Source organism: Trichomycterus rosablanca, chromosome 2 (genome assembly GCF_030014385.1).
Source record: "Trichomycterus rosablanca isolate fTriRos1 chromosome 2, fTriRos1.hap1, whole genome shotgun sequence".
Lineage (NCBI taxonomy): Eukaryota > Metazoa > Chordata > Actinopteri > Siluriformes > Trichomycteridae > Trichomycterus > Trichomycterus rosablanca.
In genome coordinates this window covers 1,365,828-1,387,500 of record NC_085989.1, presented here as the reverse complement: position 1 = coordinate 1,387,500, position 21,673 = coordinate 1,365,828, and the positions used below count along the sequence as shown (strand labels likewise).

Genomic DNA, 21,673 nt, shown 5'->3' with positions numbered 1-21,673 from the left:
TGACAGCCATGCAGACCAATTTGATGTAGTGTGCGGCGTATGGTCTGAGCACTGACAGGCTGACCCCCCACCTTTTCAATCTCTGCAGCAATGCTGACAGCACTCCTGTGCCTATCTTTCAAAGACAGCAGTTGGATGTGACGCTGAGCACGTGCACTCAGCTTCTTTGGACGACCAACGCGAGGTCTGTTCTGAGTGGACCCTGCTCTTTTAAAACACTGGATGATCTTGGCCACTGTGCTGCAGCTCAGTTTCAGGGTGTTGGCAATCTTCTTGTAGCCTTGGCCATCTTCATGTAGCGCAACAATTCGTCTTTTAAGATCCTCAGAGAGTTCTTTGCCATGAGGTGCCATGTTGGAACTTTCAGTGACCAGTATGAGAGAGTGTGAGAGCTGTACTACTAAATTGAACACACCTGCTCCCTATGCACACCTGAGACCTAGCAACACTAACGAGTCACATAACATTTTGGAGGGAAAATGACAAGCAGTGCTCAATTTGGACATTTAGGGGTGTAGTCTCTTAGGGGTGTACTCACTTTTGTTGCCGGTGGTTTAGACATTAATGGCTGTATATTGAGTTATTTTGAGGGAAGAATAAATTTACACTGTTATATAAGCTGCACACAGACTACTTTTTATTGTGTCAAAGTGTCATTTTGTCAGTGTTGTCCCATGAAAAGATATACTTAAATATCTGCAGAAATGTGAGGGGTGTACTCACTTTTGTGATACACTGTATATATGTGTGTGTGTGTGTTATTTATTTGTGTGTGTGTGTGTGTGTGTGTGTGTGTGTGTTATTTATGTGTGTGTGTGTGTGTGTTATATGTGTGTGTGTGTGTGTGTTATATATATGTGTGTGTGTGTGTTATATGTGTGTGTGTGTATGTGTGTGTGTGTGTTATTTATGTGTGTGTGTGTGTGTGTGTGTGTGTGTTATTTATGTGTGTGTGTGTGTGTGTTATATGTGTGTGTGTGTGTGTGTTATATATATGTGTGTGTTATATGTGTGTGTGTGTGTTATTTATTTGTGTGTGTGTGTGTGTGTGTTATTTATGTGTGTGTGTGTGTGTGTTATATGTGTGTGTGTGTGTGTGTGTTATATATATGTGTGTGTTATATGTGTGTGTGTGTGTTATTTATTTGTGTGTGTGTGTGTGTGTGTGTGTGTGTTATATATATGTGTGTGTTATATGTGTGTGTGTGTGTGTGTGTTATATATATGTGTGTGTTATATGTGTGTGTGTGTGTTATTTATTTGTGTGTGTGTGTGTGTGTGTGTGTGTGTGTGTGTTATTTATGTGTGTGTGTGTGTGTGTGTTATATGTGTGTGTGTGTGTGTTATATGTGTGTGTGTATGTGTGTGTGTGTGTGTGTTATATATGTGTGTGTGTGTGTGTGTGTGTTGTGTGTGTGTTATATATATGTGTGTGTGTGTGTTATATATATATGTGTGTGTGTGTGTGTTATTTATTTGTGTGTGTGTGTGTGTGTGTGTGTTATTTATGTGTGTGTGTGTGTGTGTGTTATATGTGTGTGTGTGTGTGTGTTATATATATGTGTGTGTTATATGTGTGTGTGTGTGTTATTTATTTGTGTGTGTGTGTGTGTGTGTGTGTGTGTGTGTTATATATATGTGTGTGTGTGTGTGTTATATATATGTGTGTGTTATATGTGTGTGTGTGTGTTATTTATTTGTGTGTGTGTGTGTGTGTGTGTGTGTGTGTGTGTGTTATTTATGTGTGTGTGTGTGTGTGTGTGTTATATGTGTGTGTGTGTGTTATATGTGTGTGTGTGTGTGTATGTGTGTGTGTGTGTGTGTGTTATATATGTGTGTGTGTGTGTGTGTGTTGTGTGTGTGTTATATATATGTGTGTGTGTGTGTTATATATATGTGTGTGTGTGTGTGTTATATGTGTGTTATATATATGTGTGTGTGTGTGTGTGTGTGTTATATATATGTGTGTGTGTTATATGTGTGTGTGTGTTATATATGTGTGTGTGTGTGTGTTATATATATATGTGTGTGTGTGTATGTTTGTGTGTGTTATATATATATACAGTGTATCACAAAAGTGAGTACACCCCTCACATTTCTGCAAATATTTTATTATATCTTTTCATGGGACGACACTATAGACATGAAACTTGGATATAACTTAGAGTAGTCAGTGTACAGCTTGTATAGCAGTGTAGATTTACTGTCTTCTGAAAATAACTCAACACACAGCCATTAATGTCTAAATAGCTGGCAACATAAGTAAGTACACCCCACAGTGAACATGTCCAAATTGTGACCAAAGTGTCAATATTTTGTGTGACCACCATTATTATCCAGCACTGCCTTAACCCTCCTGGGCATGGAATTCACCAGAGCTGCACAGGTTGCTACTGGAATCCTCTTCCACTCCTCCATGATGACATCACGGAGCTGGTGGATGTTAGACACCTTGAACTCCTCCACCTTCCACTTGAGGATGCGCCACAGGTGCTCAATTGGGTTTAGTCCATCACCTTTACCTTCAGCTTCCTCAGCAAGGCAGTTGTCATCTTGGAGGTTGTGTTTGGGGTCGTTATCCTGTTGGAAAACTGCCATGAGGCCCAGTTTTCGAAGGGAGGGGATCATGCTCTGTTTCAGAATGTCACAGTACATGTTGGAATTCATGTTTCCCTCAATGAACTGCAGCTCCCCAGTGCCAGCAACACTCATGCAGCCCAAGACCATGATGCTACCACCACCATGCTTGACTGTAGGCAAGATACAGTTGTCTTGGTACTTCTCACCAGGGCGCCGCCACACATGCTGGACACCATCTGAGCCAAACAAGTTTATCTTGGTCTCGTCAGACCACAGGGCATTCCAGTAATCCATGTTCTTGGACTGCTTGTCTTCAGCAAACTGTTTGCGGGCTTTCTTGTGCGTCAGCTTCCTTCTGGGATGACGACCATGCAGACCGAGTTGATGCAGTGTGCGGCGTATGGTCTGAGCACTGACAGGCTGACCTCCCACGTCTTCAACCTCTGCAGCAATGCTGGCAGCACTCATGTGTCTATTTTTTAAAGCCAACCTCTGGATATGACGCCGAACACGTGGACTCGACTTCTTTGGTCGACCCTGGCGAAGCCTGTTCCGAGTGGAACCTGTCCTGGAAAACCGCTGTATGACCTTGGCCACCATGCTGTAGCTCAGTTTCAGGGTGTTAGCAATCTTCTTATAGCCCAGGCCATCTTTGTGGAGAGCAACAATTCTATTTCTCACATCCTCAGAGAGTTCTTTGCCATGAGGTGCCATGTTGAATATCCAGTGGCCAGTATGAGAGAATTGTACCCAAAACACCAAATTTAACAGCCCTGCTCCCCATTTACACCTGGGACCTTGACACATAACACCAGGGAAGGACAACGACACATTTGGGCACAATTTGGACATGTTCACTGTGCGGTGTACTCACTTATGTTGCCAGCTATTTAGACATTAATGGCTGTGTGTTGAGTTATTTTCAGAAGACAGTAAATCTACACTGCTATACAAGCTGTACACTGACTACTCTAAGTTATATCCAAGTTTCATGTCTATAGTGTTGTCCCATGAAAAGATATAATGAAATATTTGCAGAAATGTGAGGGGTGTACTCACTTTTGTGATACACTGTATGTGTGTGTGTGTATGTTTGTGTGTGTTATATATATATGTGTGTGTGTGTGTGTGTGTGTGTGTGTGTTATATATGTGTGTGTTATATATATATGTGTGTGTGTGTGTGTTATATATATATGTGTGTGTGTGTGTGTGTGTGTGTTATATATGTGTGTGTGTTATATATATATGTGTGTGTGTGTGTGTGTGTTATATATGTGTGTGTTATATATATATGTGTGTGTGTGTATGTTTGTGTGTGTGTGTGTGTGTGTGTGTGTGTGTGTTATATATATGTGTGTGTGTGTGTGTGTGTGTGTGTGTTATATATATGTGTGTGTGTGTGTGTGTTATATATATATGTGTGTGTTATATATATGTGTGTGTGTGTGTTATATATATGTGTGTGTGTGTGTGTGTGTGTGTGTGTTATATATGTGTGTGTTATATATATGTGTGTGTGTGTGTGTGTGTGTGTGTGTGTGTTATATATGTGTGTGTTATATATATACAGTGTATCACAAAAGTGAGTACACCCCTCACATTTCTGCAGATATTTAAGTATATCTTTTCATGGGACAACACTGACAAAATGACACTTTGACACAATGAAAAGTAGTCTGTGTGCAGCTTATATAACAGTGTAAATTTATTCTTCCCTCAAAATAACTCAATATACAGCCATTAATGTCTAAACCACCAGCAACAAAAGTGAGTACACCCCTAAGAGACTACACCCCTAAATGTCCAAATTGAGCACTGCTTGTCATTTTCCCTCCAAAATGTCATGTGATTTGTTAGTGTTACTAGGTCTCAGGTGTGCATAGGGAGCAGGTGTGTTCAATTTAGTAGTACAGCTCTCACACTCTCTCATACTGGTCACTGAAAGTTCCAACATGGCACCTCATGGCAAAGAACTCTCTGAGGATCTTAAAAGACGAATTGTTGCGCTACATGAAGATGGCCAAGGCTACAAGAAGATGCCAACACCCTGAAACTGAGCTGCAGCACAGTGGCCAAGATCATCCAGCGTTTTAAAAGAGCAGGGTCCACTCAGAACAGACCTCGCGTTTGTCGTCCAAAGAAGCTGAGTGCACGTGCTCAGCGTCACATCCAACTGCTGTCTTTGAAAGATAGGCGCAGGAGTGCTGTCAGCATTGCTGCAGAGATTGAAAAGGTGGGGGGTCAGCCTGTCAGTGCTCAGACCATACGCCGCACACTACATCAAATTGGTCTGCATGGCTGTCACCCCAGAAGGAAGCCTCTTCTGAAGTCTCTACACAAGAAAGCCCACAAACAGTTTGCTGAAGACATGTCAACAAAGGACATGGATTACTGGAACCATGTCCTATGGTCTGATGAGACCAAGATTAATTTGTTTGGTTCAGATGGTCTCAAGCATGTGTGGCGGCAATCAGGTGAGGAGTACAAAGATAAGTGTGTCATGCCTACAGTCAAGCATGGTGGTGGGAATGCCATGGTCTGGGGCTGCATGAGTGCAGCAGGTGTTGGGGAGTTACATTTCATTGAGGGACACACGAACTCCAATATGTACTGTGAAATACTGAAGCAGAGAATGATCCCCTCCCTCCGGAAACTGGGTCGCAGGGCAGTGTTCCAGCATGATAATGACCCCAAACACACCTCTAAGACAACCACTGCTTTATTGAAGAGGCTGAGGGTAAAGGTGATGGACTGGCCAAGCATGTCTCCAGACCTAAACCCAATAGAACATCTTTGGGGCATCCTCAAGCGGAAGGTGGAGGAGCGCAAAGTCTCGAATATCCGCCAGCTCCGTGATGTCGTCATGGAGGAGTGGAAAAGCATTCCAGTGGCAACCTGTGAAGCTCTGGTAAACTCCATGCCCAGGAGAGTTAAGGCAGTTCTAAGAAATAATGGTGGCCACACAAAATATTGACACTTCAGGAACTTTCACTAAGGGGTGTACTCACTTTTGTTGCCGGTGGTTTAGACATTAATGGCTGTATATTGAGTTATTTTGAGGGAAGAATAAATTTACACTGTTATATAAGCTGCACACAGACTACTTTTCATTGTGTCAAAGTGTCATTTTGTCAGTGTTGTCCCATGAAAAGATATACTTAAATATCTGCAGAAATGTGAGGGGTGTACTCACTTTTGTGATACACTGTATGTGTGTGTGTGTATGTTTGTGTGTGTGTGTGTGTGTGTTATATATATATGTGTGTGTGTGTGTGTTATATATGTGTGTGTTATATATATATATATGTGTGTGTGTGTGTGTGTGTGTGTGTGTGTGTTATATATGTGTGTGTTATATATATATATATGTGTGTGTGTGTGTATGTTTGTGTGTGTGTGTGTGTGTGTGTGTGTGTGTGTGTGTGTGTGTGTTATATATATGTGTGTGTGTGTGTTTGTGTGTGTGTGTGTGTGTGTGTGTGATATATATGTGTGTGTGTGTGTGTGTGTGTGTGTATGTGTGTGTGTGTTTGTGTGTGTGTGTTATATATATGTGTGTGTGTGTGTGTGTGTATGTTTGTGTGTGTGTGTGTGTGTGTGTGTGTTATATATATGTGTGTGTGTGTATGTTTGTGTGGGTGTGTTATATATATGTGTGTGTGTGTATGTTTGTGTGTGTGTGTGTTATATATATGTGTGTGTATGTTTGTGTGTGTGTGTGTGTGTGTGTGTGTGTGTGTGTGTGTTATATATATGTGTGTGTGTGTATGTTTGTGTGTGTGTGTGTGTTATATATATGTGTGTGTGTGTGTGTGTATGTTTGTGTGTGTGTGTGTGTGTGTGTGATATATATGTGTGTGTGTGTATGTTTGTGTGGGTGTGTTATATATATGTGTGTGTGTGTATGTTTGTGTGTGTGTGTGTGTGTGTGTGTGTGTTATATATATGTGTGTGTATGTTTGTGTGTGTGTGTGTGTGTGTGTGTTATATATATGTGTGTGTATGTTTGTGTGTGTGTGTGTGTGTGTGTTATATATATATGTGTGTGTGTGTATGTTTGTGTGTGTGTGTTATATATATGTGTGTGTGTGTATGTTTGTGTGTGTGTGTGTGTGTGTGTGTGTGATATATATGTGTGTGTGTGTGTATGTTTGTGTGTGTGTGTTATATATATGTGTGTGTATGTTTGTGTGTGTGTGTGTGTGTGTGTGTTATATATATATGTGTGTGTGTGTATGTTTGTGTGTGTGTGTTATATATATGTGTGTGTGTGTATGTTTGTGTGTGTGTGTGTGTGTGTGTGTGTGTTATATATATGTGTGTGTGTGTGTATGTTTGTGTGTGTGTGTGTGTGTGTGTGTTATATATATGTGTGTGTATGTTTGTGTGTGTGTGTGTTATATATATATGTGTGTGTGTGTGTATGTTTGTGTGTGTGTGTTATATATATGTGTGTGTGTGTATGTTGTGTGTGTGTGTGTGTGTGTGTGTGTGTGTTATATATACAGTGTATCACAAAAGTAAGTACACCCCTCACATTTCTGCAGATATTTAAGTATATCTTTTCATGGGACAACACTGACAAAATGACACTTTGACACAATGAAAAGTAGTCTGTGTGCAGCTTATATAACAGTGTAAATTTATTCTTCCCTCAGAATAACTCAATATACAGCCATTAATGTCTAAACCACCGGCAACAAAAGTGAGTACACCCCTTAGTGAAAGTTCCTGAAGTGTCAATATTTTGTGTGGCCACCATTATTTCCCAGAACTGCCTTAACTCTCTTGGGCATGGAGTTTACCAGAGCTTCACAGGTTGCCACTGGAATGCTTTTCCACTCCTCCATGACGACATCACGGAGCTGGCGGATATTCGAGACTTCTAGCTCCTCCACCTTCCACTTGAGGATGCCCCAAAGATGTTCTATTGGGTTTAGGTCTGGAGACATGCTTGGCCAGTCCATCACCTTTACCCTCAGCCTCTTCAATAAAGCAGACAGAGGTCTTAGAGGTGTGTTTAAGGTCATTATCATGCTGGAACACTGCCCTGCGACCCAGTTTCCGGAGGGAGGGGATCATGCTCTGCTTCAGTATTTCACAGTACATATTGGAGTTCATGTGTCCCTCAATTAAATGTAACTCCCCAACACCTGCTGCACTCATGCAGCCCCAGACCATGGCATTCCCATCACCATGCTTGACTGTAGGCATGACACACTTATCTTTGTACTCCTCACCTGATTGCCGCCACACATGCTTGAGACCATCTGAACCAAACAAATTAATCTTGGTCTCATCAGACCATAGGACATGGTTCCAGTAATCCATGTCCTTTGTTGACATGTCTTCAGCAAACTGTTTGCGGGCTTTCTTGTGTAGAGACTTCAGAAGAGGCTTCCTTCTGGGGTGACAGCCATGCAGACCAATTTGATGTAGTGTGCAGCTTATGGTCTGAGCACTGACAGGCTGACCCCCCACCTTTTCAATCTCTGCAGCAATGCTGACAGCACTCCTGCGCCTATCTTTCAAAGACAGCAGTTGGATGTGACGCTGAGCACGTGCACTCAGCTTCTTTGGACGACCAAGGCGAGGTCTGTTCTGAGTGGACCCTGCTCTAAAACGCTGGATGATCTTGGCCACTGTGCTGCAGCTCAGTTTCAGGGTGTTGGCAATCTTCTTGTAGCCTTGGCCATCTTCATGTAGCGCAACAATTCGTCTTTTAAGATGCTCAGAGAGTTCTTTGCCATGAGGTGCCATGTTGGAACTTTCAGTGACCAGTATGAGAGAGTGTGAGAGCTGTACTACTAAATTGAACACACCTGCTCCCTATGCACACCTGAGACCTAGCAACACTAACAAATCACATGACATTTTGGAGGGAAAATGACACGCAGTGCTCAATTTGGACATTTAGGGGTGTAGTCTCTTAGGGGTGTACTCACTTTTGTTGCCGGTGGTTTAGACATTAATGGCTGTATATTGAGTTATTTTGAGGGAAGAATAAATTTACACTGTTATATAAGCTGCACACAGACTACTTTTCATTGTGTCAAAGTGTCATTTTGTCAGTGTTGTCCCATGAAAAGATATACTTAAATATCTGCAGAAATGTGAGGGGTGTACTCACTTTTGTGATACACTGTATGTGTGTGTGTGTGTATGTTTGTGTGTGTGTGTGTGTGTGTGTTATATATATGTGTGTGTATGTTTGTGTGTGTGTGTGTGTTATATATATATGTGTGTGTGTGTATGTTTGTGTGTGTGTGTTATATATATGTGTGTGTGTGTATGTTTGTGTGTGTGTGTGTGTGTGTGTGTGTTATATATATGTGTGTGTGTGTGTATGTTTGTGTGTGTGTGTGTGTGTGTGTGTGTTATATATATGTGTGTGTGTGTGTGTGTATGGGGGGGATCGTATGTTTTACCCGCTTCAAAAATGAACCAGAATCAGTTTGAAAGACCGCAGCGGGTCCTACAGAGCCACTTACAATTAATAAATACATTTCAAGGGCCTTTCTCTAGGGCCCAACAGTGACAACCTGGCTGTAGTGGGGCTTGAATCAGCGACCTTCTGATTACTGGTTCAGTACCCTAACCGTAGCCGTAATCTGGCCAACCAGATTAAGCATTTGAAGGTACTTGGCTACATCTCAGGCCACAAAATGAGGGACCCTGGATTTAACATTGTGCGTTAGAAAGGGACGCAAGACCGAGACTGACGGGTATCGTTTAGTGGTTGTAGCGGTACAGGTCGTTGTAGCTTAGTGGTTAAGGTACTGGACTAGTAAGCAGCAGGTCGCTGGTTCAAGCCCCACCACTGGCTTTGGAGTGCGTCTGTGGGGATTTGTGCCCGCTCATTTGGTCAACAGGCACTGATGTTAGAAGAGAAGGCTTTGAGTTGGGTCGAGACCTGGGCTCGGTATCATTTTATACACCTGTTTGCAAATGATGTGGGGTGTCCACATACTTTTGGTCATATAGTGGCTGTTAGAAAGCTAAGCAAGAGACTGACGGGTATCGTTTAGTGGTTGTAGCGGTACAGGTCGTTGTAGCTTAGTGGTTAAGGTACTGGACTAGTAAGCAGCAGGTCGCTGGTTCAAGACCCACCACTGCCACTGTTGGGCCCTTGAGCAAGGCCCTTAACCCTCAATTGCTCAGATTGTAAGTCGCTTCGGATAGAAGCGTCTGCTAAATGCCGAAATTGTAAACGTACCGCGACCACACCTCTTATATGTTCAAGGTCCTGGGTTCGATCCCCAGGCGGAGCGATCCGGGTCCTTTCTGTGTGGAGTGTGGAGTTTGCATGTTCTCCCCTTGCCTGTGTTGGTTTCCTGCAGGAGCTCCGGTTTCCTCCCACAGTCCAAAAACATGACGTCAGGTTAACTGGAGACACTGAATTGCCCTATAGGTGAATGCGTGTGTGTGTGTGTGTGTGTGTGTGTGTGTGTGTGTGCCCTGCGATGGACTGGCGCCCCTTCCAGGGTGGTACTGTGTGCCTTGCACCCATTGAAAAGCTGAGATAGGCTCCAGCGCCCCCCGTGACCCTGATTGGATAAGCGGTTAAAACAGTGAGAGAGAAAATGCCGAAAATGTAAACATACTGCGACCACACCGGTTGGTTTCCTCCCACAGTCCAAAGACAGGATCAGGATAATTGGAGACACTAAATTGTCCATGAATCTTGTGTAAGCAGTGACTACCTGTCCTGTCATGAATGGAACCAAAGTGAACTGGTATCCAAAACATGACGTTAAAATCCTAATAAAATAAATAAATAAAAATATTTACGAGCCTCGTTTACTGGGACCGACGCATACAGCAGAATTTACTGCGTCTTATGTAATCGTAGCAGAAGTTTGGCTGCTCTCTGTGGATTGGGGAGGATGTGAAATGTGAAAATCTAGTTAAAACATGTAGAAATATATTAACAGTGAAATAAATAAACGAATAAAATCTTCTGCAGGCTCATTTGGCGGACGTGGCAGGAGAAAACACGAGCGATCACGCCGCCGCAGTCTTGTGAGTTCTAGCCCTCGTGTTATGATGTCACGCGCTAAACGCCGAGCGGTTTTGTTGTTTACGTCTGATCTCGCCCCTCCCGGCACCTTCGTCCATCAGCTGCCAGAGCCCGACCGGAGTGAAGAACGGCTCTTCTGGTTCCTCGGCATAGTTCGCTAATAGCAGAGCGTCGTGCGGCGTGTCTGTACGTGTTCTCCAAACACCTCGACCCGATGGTGCAACACCGCCGCGCTGTTCCACTTCGGTTCCACTCGGGAATCTGCGCTCTGGTGACGCTGGTTCAGGAACCGGAGTCACTGTTACTGCGTTTAGTAGAAGCTTTTTCTCCAGTGCAAACAAGGGCCTTGTTCAGGGGCCCGACAGTGGAAACTTGGTGACGGTGGGGCTTGAACCAGCACCCTTCTGCTCAATAGCCCCGTACCTTAGCTACCACCACGTGGTGGACATTGTTAATGCAACAGAATGACGTTTACATTTATGCAAGCGAGGGTTAAGGGCCTTGTTCAGGGGCCCGACAGTGGAAACTTGGTGATGGTGGGGCTTGAACCAGCAGTTTTCCGCTCAATAGCGCTGTACCTTAGCTGCCACCACCCAGTGGACGTTATTAACGCAACAGGATGACATTTACGTTTATCCAAACAGGTGAGGGTTAAGGGCCTCGCTCAGGGGCCCTACAGTAGCAGGGTGTGGCTTGAACCAGAAACCTTCTGATTACAATTCCTGAAAGAACCTTAATCACTGCCCCACCGCTCAATGAGTTGCGTACTTCCTCCGTGAAAAGCAGTTAAAGAAGGAAATGAGTGGAGGACCGAGTAATGAACCTTGTGGGACTCCAGCTGACAGATCTTCAATGATAGTTTACCAGCTCCTTGCAGCATTGAGGCCGGTACCATGGAGCTCACTTTTTTTGTGTTCTTGGAGGTCAGAACCTGTCCAGTCTTACCATGTCTGCTCTTACCCTGACCGGACCCAGGAGGTGGTGATGCTGTAACGCCTCCCTGAGAAAAATGTTTGAGGTTTGGTATGTTCTTCCGTACCTGGTCACATCATTGTCTGTTTTGAACTTTGAAACAAGAACCTGAGTGAAGTGAGACTCGTTCGAGGTCTCTGTGGGTGTTTTTCCACTCACGCGGTGACTGATGATGCGCCGGTGCTTAGTATTTTTCCACCAGTGTTTAGAGCTGAACACCAGAAAAACAAGAACGAGGTGATTTTATTCCCGGCCGAATCTGTCCGGGAAGCACGGGGGCGTATCGATCATAATTATGTGGTCAGTCCAGAAAACAAGTGGGCAGTAATGGACCCGTGGTTAAGGTACCGGACTGTCGGTCTGAAAGCCGCCAAGCCGCCACTCTCGGGCCCTTAAGCAAGGCTCTTAATCCTACACTGCTTGTGAAAAACAATGCCACAACTACGCCAAGAGAGTTAAATCACCCGCAGTCATTTCTGAGATGAAGGGAAAGCGCCACGCCCTAATCTGCGCTCGACTTCCTGAGAGCTTAAGAGCCCGTAATGTTCGAGTACAATGAAAATAATCAGCTGGCAACAAATGAGGGTGGATAACGGATCGGTTTAAAGGATTAGAGGAGATACACATCACAGACAGGAAACCAGGAGGGCGTGAGGAAGCCCTTCAGCTAAACATACACGCCTGTCTCACCAGCTAAGATGATGCTAACGGGCAGGTTCGCTAACCGATTTTAATTCACCAGAATAAACGAGGGAGGAAGAGCTTAGATCGTCTGGATCTCTGGTCGGTCATCTGTGGGGCGTTTCTGAACTCCAGCTGACCTCTGGGTTCAGATCTGCTTCTACAACAGCCACAACAGTTGGTCACAGGTGTAATAAATAAACCAATAACATTAAAACCACCTCGTGACTTAGCACATGTCCCCGGTCAGCCAATCCTGATCGCGCTCGTCGTCTCCGGAGTTTTGATTCATTTCAGCTGTGTTCGATTCAGTGAATCTTAATTAAACTCTTCTGTTTGTGTCTCGTGTTGCAGCGGTAAAAAGAGACGCGCTGCAACCAGGGCTGGATTCTGAGAACGTGGTATCGAATCCAGCCTCGCTTTACCGGCTCGAAGCCGAGTGGCTATATGAGCAACGATTGGCCGGTCGCTCATGCGGGGGGTGGGACAAAGGACCGGATGTGGGTCTCTCTCTGTCAGAATGCGATCGCGTTCTCTGCCGGCCGATTGGAGGCGCTTGCACAGGGATGGGAGAGGGTGCCCTTAGGGTGTGTCTCTCCGCATGCGACGCTAGGTGGCGCCAAACTCGTCGATGTGTGGGTGGCAAAGATGCATCTGGCTGCTGCTCGTGTTTCGGAGGGGATACGGGTTAGCTTCGATCACCTCCGTCAGGGCGGGGTTCGGCATAGACAGAGAGGAAGCACGATGCTAATTGAACAATTGGATGCGCGAAAAAGTGGTAAAAATTATCATTAAAAAATATATATATATATATAAAGTATGTAAACAGTCGCGATTGTCACATTTCTAACATCGGGTGAAAACGTTCATTGGAATTAATCGTGAAAATCGCCCAGCCCTACACACAGCCTACGTACCGCCGTATTAATAGCCTGAGTGTGCTGATACGGCGTTAAAATCATTCGATCAGTCAAACTGCTAAATGTTGTGTGTAAATGTAACGTCTGTACAGACACCCGGCTGGTTGATAGCAGTAGCGGAGCTAGCGTAGTCTGATGAACGTTACTAAAGCTCACAAGGAAAACGCCGAAATGTTCGGCGGGACGTTCAGCTCCGATCTGATGTGTGGTTGAAGGGGGTTGGGAAGCGACGAGTGCAGCACCTCGTGAGGAAGGAAACGTCCGTATTGTTACCTGATTACAGACTCGTACTGCAGCTCATTGTGTACAGACCCGCTACGCTGCCCACACGGAGTATCAGTGCGTTTCAGTCTGCACACACACACACACACACACACACACACACACACACACACACACACTGCTTTCCAAGTCTGTTCTAAAACATACACTGAAAAATTTTATCCACTTTTATCACTTCTGATGAAGGAAGTTCTGGACTTTTGGTCCCAGTTTGAAACAATCAACCGTCAGCAGTGAAAAATGGTTTAATTCTTTTAAGATTGATTAATATTATTATTCTAAAGCTCTACAGGTTTGCCAGTGATTCTAAACAGGCCTCAAAAACAGTTTGGAATGAAGTTCATTCCTTATCAGAGAGCGACCGGGTCAGAGCCTCGACCTCATGTCCGCTGATACACCGCTGTGTGATCTGACACAGACCGGGCCAACCTTCAACTGTCTGGGAATAAAATAAAGAAATAAAGAAATAAATAAACATGTCTGATCAGCCATAACCTTAAATTCATTTTATCAGCTCCACTTACCATATAGAAGCACTTTGTGGTTCTACAATTACTGACTGTAGTCCATCTGTTTCTCTACATGGTCAGGACCCCCACAGAGCAGGTATTATTTAGGTGGTGGATGATTCTCAGCACTGCAGTGACACTGACGTGGTGGTGTGTTAGTGTGTGTTGTGCTGGTATGAGTGGATCAGACACAGCAGCGCTGCTGGAGTTTTTAAACACCGTGTCCACTCACTGTCCACTCTATCAGACACTCCTACCTAGTCGGTCCACCTTGTAGATGTAAGACCTTGTTCAATGGTTCCACTTCTCTGTGTCCAGGTGGAGCAGTCCAAGGTTTTGGTGAAGGAGGGCGGGGTGCAGCTTCTGCTCACCATCGTGGACACGCCCGGCTTCGGAGACGCGGTGGACAACAGCAACTGGTAAGAACTGGGCGTGTGGTGCTGATTGCTCGGTGTGTGTGTGTACGTACGTACACTGATGAGGCGGATCCGCGGTCGACGGTGTGTGTGTGTGTTGCAGTTGGCAGCCGGTGACCGATCACATCGACAGTAAATTCGAGGATTATCTAAACGCAGAGTCGCGCGTCAACCGGCGGCAGATGCCCGACAACAGAGTGCACTGCTGCCTGTACTTCATCGCCCCCTCTGGACACGGGTAGGTACTGCACCTGCCGCACACGAACACACACTGTATGTTTTAATGTTTTCATTCATCGTCTTTTCTATTCATGCTTTATTTTTGGATGGGGGTAATTCCCCATATTTCTTCCAATTTTTAGTCATTTCCACTTCCCTCAGTGCAAACCCTGACTGTCCGGGGGGTTCTTTTCATCTCTTATAGAGAGCCGTATCACGTATGAAGTGTCATGTTACGCCACCACTCCTGCTTTTACTTCAGTCAAAGAGCAGAGGTCGCATTTCTGACCCCGTTGCATTTCTGACCTCTCGTGCTCAGACATGCCAAGTTGTGTCTGTTGGACGCCTGGATTAATTAATTAGATTAGTTAACATAATACAGGTCCAGTCGTTTGTGTCTGTGTATGATCGTCGATGACCGTCACAACTGTAAGTCGCTCTGGATAAAATGAGAGATGGATCCGGGTTCGAAACTCGGCTGTGCTGTCGGCCGGCCGTGCCTCTACACAGGCATGATCGGTTAATGTGTGTGTTGGGGTGTTTTGTGCTAAACGAGCCCGTAGAAAATTCCCTATAACATTTCCAGAAGCAGAAGAATCGGAGGTATCGGAACCGACCTGTCCAAATATTTAGGAGCCCCTGTGTCTGTGATCTCGGACCTCCCAGAACGTCTCCATCCCTCTCTCTCTCTCTCCTGCTGTTAAAATCAGGGTCGCGGCTCCGTGTCGCGCAATAATTGAAAATAAAAAAGTTCGGCCTGTGCGTGTACCGTGTGTGTTTCTGCACCGCGCCCGGGGGTTCAGCCAGACGGCACCACCGGAATCTGAGACTCTTATTGTGTGCTCTTTGTCTCACACACACACACACACACACACACACACACTCTCTCTCTCCTTTAATTTCAGACTGAAGCCGCTGGATATCGAGTTCATGAAACGGTTACACGAGAAGGTAAACATCATCCCGCTCATCGCCAAAGCCGACACGCTCACTCCAGAGGAGTGCCAACAGTTCAAGAAGCAGGTCAGTACGTGTGTGTGTGTGTGTGTGTGTGTGTGTGTGTGTGTGTGTGTGTGTGTGTGTGTGTGTGTGTGTGTGTGTGTGTGTGTGTGTGTGTGTGTGTGTGTGTGTGTTATGCCCCTCCCCAGTCGAATTTGACCTGATGAAGGTAAATAACCCGCGAGGACTCGGCACATGTGGAAACGTTTTCAGAAGTGCAGCAGCGTAGATGATCAGCAGATCAAACAGCTTATCCAGAGTCCAGTTATCCAGACTGAAGGTCTCAGAAAAACTGAAATATTGGAAGTTTTGGAGTCACTGGATTGTTTTACACGCTCATGTAGGGCGTGTATCGGTTCGCTCTCCTCAGTCGGGGCGGGGTCAGCACCAGTAGAGAGGAAGCGTAACTCTCTATTTCTATTTCCTCATCATGATCATGACCCGCATTATTGATTTGGCACAGTTTTTACATTGGATGCCCTAGAGGAAGCATAACGCAATCAGGTAAAAATTGGACGCGCTAGAAAAAGGGAGATAATGCATTAAAAAATAATAATAATAATAATCACACATACAGAAATCTTAAGTTTCCAGGAGGCAATTTATTTATTTTTTAATAAATTATTATTATTATTTATATTTTTATACTTCATTATTATTTTTTAAATTAATATTATTAACATTATTATTTTATTTTGTTATCTTTGTTATTAATTATTGTTTATTATTATTATTATTTATTTATTTGTTTTTATTATTGTTTGTTTTATTTATTATATTACTGTATTATTGTAGTATTCAAATCATGTATTATTTATTTATTTGATTACTTTATTACCATTCCTATTCTTTCGTTTTTATTTATTATATTTTTATATATATTTTATTATATTATTTATCTTTATTTCTTATTGCTTATTATTTTTATTATTATTAATAATAATATTAATAATATTATTAATTTTTTTGTATTTGTATTATTTATTTATTTATTTTTTATTGTTTGTTTTATTTATTATATTACTGTATTATTGCAGTATTAAAATTATGTTGTATTATTTATTTATTTGTTTATTTGTTTTCTTTATTACCATTGCTATTTTTTTGTATTTATTATATTTTTATTTATTTATCTTTATTTCTTATTGCTTATTATTATTTGTATTATTTTTATTACTATTATCATTATTATTAATTTAAATGTAGTCAAGTCAATTCTGACTCTTGACAGCTGTATGGATGATGTTTCTCCAGACTCGTTGCTGGCCGTCCTCTTCCTCCTTTATCTTTTCCTCCTCTTCCAAGCATAATCGTCTTTCCCAATGAACTGGTTCCTCTCACCTTGTTTCCGAAATAAAAAAGCTTCGGTTTGGTTATCTGGGCTTCCAGTTAGAAGTTTGATCTGGTCGAGGATCCATTCAGGGTCTCCACCACCACCAGAGTTCAAAGGCTTTAATGTTCCTGAGTAAACGTTCTGGTTCTGACCCTCCACAGATCATGAGAGAGATCCAGGAGCACAAAATCAAAATCTACGAGTTTCCTGAGACGGACGACGAAGAGGAGAACAAGCTGGTGAAGAAGATTAAGGTGTGTGGTAATGAGGTTTGGACACAAGGGGGCTGCAGGATCTCAGACTGGCTGTGTGTGAGGGAGGGCTGGTTAAAGGGGTTCCTCATTAGTGCTGCAGTTGCGACCTCTGCTGGCTGCTCGGAGGCACTGCACACAGGATATCATTTCGTCTATATAGTGTGTATATATAGTGAGTGAGTGTGGATGTATATGCTGACGTACACGTCCTCCCTCCTCAGGATCGACTCCCACTGGCTGTGGTGGGCAGTAACACCATCATCGAGGTGAACGGCAAGCGCGCGAGAGGGCGGCAGTACCCGTGGGGCGTGGCTGAAGGTAACGTGCATGTGGAGTGCCGTCCCGTTTTGTCCTCATTTACTCATATCCGATTCCCCACCGACATTCCCTTGAGAGGGGACGGGACGCAGGCTAGGACACGCTCATCCGGAACATGTGCAGCCTGATGGATGGAAAAACACACTACGCTCTGTGTGGCGTTCCACCGCTCATGTATTCAGCCTTTCATGATTATATTGTTTACGTTTTCTGTTTACCGGGGTGCTCGGGTGGTGCAGCGGAAAAGGGCCGGTCGGGCACCTGCGTAAACGTGATTGGCTGATGTCCGAAGGGTGTGTGTGTGGCTAAAGGCGTGCAGAGACGATGTTCGACCAATGTGGCGTAATTGCATATAAAGCGAACGACCACGGACGTCGTGCAGAGGCTTCGCTCGCCTTGTCGCGCACACGGAAGCTAGCCGAACTCTGCGGACGACGACACTCGGGCAACAACGCCTGTGATTGGTCGGTAAAAAAAAAGAGGCGTGCCATGAAAACAAACATGGGCGATTTTGAGCAGCGTCCGAAATCGCATACTTCAATACTGAACAGTACGCAGGAGCGGGCAGTGTGTCCGAATACGTAGTATTCATTAAACACTACGCAAAAAGCTTACTTCTGTACCGGCCGAGCAGTGCGCACTGCCTCTAGTTTAGTACAGACTGTTTAAGTATGCGATTCGTGGAACTCAACATCATAAACGTCCTGCAGAGCCGCTCAGGTGGCGCAGCGCTAAAAACGCACGCTGGAACCAGAGCTGGGATCTGGAGTACATCGTATCGAGCCTCGGCTCTGCCTGCCGGCTGAGGCTGAGCGGCCACATGACCAACGATTGGCCTGTCGTTCAGATATGGGCGGGACTAAGCCGGATGGGGGGCAATTACGACCTCTGCTGGCTGATTGATGCCGCCTGCACAGAGATGAGAAAAGAGTGCTCTCAGGGTTCGTCTCTCCGTACACGACGCTGAGCTGCACTGCACTGCACTCGTCAAAGTGTAGGTGATGAGATGCACACGGCTGCTGCCAACGTGTCGGAGGGGGCGTGGGTTAGCTTCGTTCTCCTCAATCGGAGCGGGGATCGGCATTGGTGGAGAGGAAGCGTGACGCAATCGGGCAACTGGACGCGCTAAAAGGGAGAAAATGCATAAAGAAATATAAATAATCTGCAGCTGTGGAGCAGACGGCAACGGCCTCGTCGTTGGGAGGTGCGCTCGTCTGTGCGCTCTCAGTGCAGGTCCCGAACCTGGATAGAAATAGAAGGGTTGTGTATAAACTGGAGTATTTAGCTCCAGTAACACACCAGGCGTTTTCTCCTCACCAAATACAACGCTGTAAATCATCGTTTCATGGGGCAGTTTAAGGAAAGTGCTTCTTACTGTCACTAGTTGATCCGTTCTGTACCTCAGTGTCATTAGCACTTTCAGGACGAGCGATCAACGTGAATAATTCATCACGACGGGGTTCGATATTACACATTACAGTCATAAATAAAACATCATCCTGTAGATGAATGACGGGCTGTATATAAAGCTGTCCATGCACCGCTGTAGTGAACGCTAACAGGCAGGATGTGAAAGGATCCGCACGCTGACACGTACGCGAGCAGAGAGCTCGGAAATGTGCTGCCGTAGGGCCTTCCCTAAAGTGTTTCAATACTTTGTGTGAACGAGAGACTCCGTAAGTGCACGTTTACATCTCTGTTTTAGGATATTAAGCGCAGAAATAGCGATTCTGTGCATCCAGATCCGATCCAGAGCACAGCGCTTTAAAAAGTCGAGGGGTGCGAATACTTTCGGCTGTGACTCCCCTTCCTGTTTGGAGATGCTCGACCCTGGTGTTCTGGTCCTGACCGAAGTCCTTCAGGTCTTAACGCTGATCAGATCTGCTGCACTTAACTCAAATTACGAATAACCTCCATCAGCCTGATCCTCACGTTACTCCTGGTACCAAACTGGCCTCGGTCACGTTTCCGGGGGTGGTTTTAACGTTGTGGCTCATCGGTGTATTCTTCTGCGTATGGTTGATGTATTAGGGGGTTGAAACGTTCCTCAGCGCTGCGGCAGGCGTGTTTGGGCTGCTGCTTTCGACAGGCTGTGTGTCGGCTTAAAATGGCACGTGGGCGGGACACCAGGATGCGGTTTTGGCCGCGCGTCAACTATCCGAGTGTCGGCGTCCGGGCGAGTCCGTGTGCCATCTGCTGGACGTGCGGCGCATTGCTGCGGCGGCGCCGAACCTCGGGTCTGATTCACTGAGTCTGATGGTCTGAATACATGAGCGGAGAGAGTGCAGATGCTTTCGGACGGGTTTACTACACGGTAAAAGAATTGCGTCTGGGTGACTTTATACAGTATATTGATAGTACACCAAGGGAACGGTACATGCGTGAATGCTTGACCCCTACACTGAGAATATACACTGATCAGCCGTAACATTAAAACCACCTCCTTGTTTCTACACTCACTGTCCATTTTATCAGCTCCACTTACCATATAGAAGCACTTTGTAGTTCTACAATTACTGACTGTAGTCCATCTGTTTCTCTACATGGTCAGGACCCCCACAGAACAGGTATTATTTAGGTGGTGGATCATTCTCAGCACTGCAGGGCCACTGACATGGTGGTGGTGTGTTAGTGTGTGTGGTGCTGGTATGAGTGGATCAGACACAGCAGCGCTGCTGGAGTTTTTAAACACCGTGTCCACTCACTGTCCACTCTATTAGACACTCCTACCTAGTCGGTCCACCTTGTAGATGTAAAGTCAGAGACGATCGCTCATCTATTGCTGCTGTTTGAGTCGGTCATCTTCTAGACCTTCATCAGTGGTCACAGGACGCTGCCCACGGGGCGCTGTTGGGTGGATATTTTTGCTTGGTGGACGATTCTCAGTCCAGCAGTGACAGTGAGGTGTTTAAAAACTCCAGCAGCGCTGCTGTGTCTGATCCACTCATACCAGCACAACACACACTAACACACCACCACCATGTCAGTGTCACTACAGTGCTGAGAATCATCCAGCACCTAAATAATACCTGCTCTGTGGGGGTCCTGACAAAGCATGTAGAGAAACAGATGGACTACAGTCAGTAATTGTAGAACTACAAAGTGCTTCTATATGGTAAGTGGAGCTGATAAAATGGACAGTCACCATATAGTTCCTCATGTCAAAGTTTTTTCTCCTTTTCAGTGGAGAACGGAGAGCACTGCGACTTCACGATCCTCCGAAACATGCTCATCAGGTACCTCACTCCGCTCCAGGATTCCGTAAGACTGTGTGCTTCGCTCTGTAAGCGCTAAAACGATTGCCTTGTCTCCGTTCCCGTTTGCAGGACCCACATGCAGGACCTGAAGGACGTGACCAACAACGTCCACTACGAGAACTATCGCAGCAGGAAACTGGCCGCCGTCACCTACAACGGCACCGACAACAACAAGACCAAAGGCCAGCTGACCAAGTGAGTCCTGGAGCGGAAAAGAACCAATAATACCAATATTTTACATCATTCATGTTAACTGTTGATTCGGGTTTGTTGTGAAACTGTTTGAGGGCGCGTTCACATGAGAAGCGGCAAAACAAAGCACCTCTAATGAGACGAACTGTTTGATGCGACGCTGTAAAAGCGAGTGAGGAATGTGATTAGTGGAGGAACTTATGAGCAGTAATAATGAAGAGAAGTTTAGTGCTCCTGTCTCCTTCTTTTACTACATTAAACCACGTTAAGCTTTATTTTCAACCAGAAGCGTTTTAGACTGATTCTCACGAGTCTTTAGACTAGAGTCCGAGTCGAATCACGAGTCTTTAGGCTACAGTCCGAGTCGAGTCACGAGTCTTTAGACTATAGTCCGAGTCGAGTCACGAGTCTTTAGGCTACAGTCCGAGTCGAGTCACGAGTCTTTAGACTATAGTCCGAGTCGAGTCACGAGTCTTTAGGCTACAGTCCAAGTCGAGTCACGAGTCTTTAGGCTACAGTCCGAGTCGAGTCACGAGTCTTTAGGCTACAGTCCGAGTCGAGTCACGAGTCTTTAGGCTACAGTCCGAGTCGAGTCACGAGTCTTTAGGCTACAGTCCGAGTCGAGTCACGAGTCTTTAGACTAGAGTCCGAGTCGAGTCACGAGTCTTTAGACTAGAGTCTGAGTCGAGTCACGAGTCTTTAGACTAGAGTCTGAGTCG

The 21,673-nt window shown here is 45.0% G+C and overlaps 1 protein-coding gene across 1 annotated transcript in view; it reads left to right on the top strand.

The window, feature by feature from the left end:
* septin7a (septin 7a) overlaps positions 1-21,673 on the top strand; it is a 46,902-nt gene that overhangs the window by 17,709 nt on the left and 7,520 nt on the right. Inside the window, exons 4-10 of the mRNA XM_062985202.1 lie at positions 14,285-14,385; positions 14,486-14,620; positions 15,507-15,624; positions 17,095-17,187; positions 17,409-17,505; positions 20,690-20,741; positions 20,832-20,957. Of these exons, the coding sequence (XP_062841272.1) occupies positions 14,285-14,385; positions 14,486-14,620; positions 15,507-15,624; positions 17,095-17,187; positions 17,409-17,505; positions 20,690-20,741; positions 20,832-20,957 (722 nt within the window). The remainder of the gene's footprint in view (positions 1-14,284; positions 14,386-14,485; positions 14,621-15,506; positions 15,625-17,094; positions 17,188-17,408; positions 17,506-20,689; positions 20,742-20,831; positions 20,958-21,673) is intronic.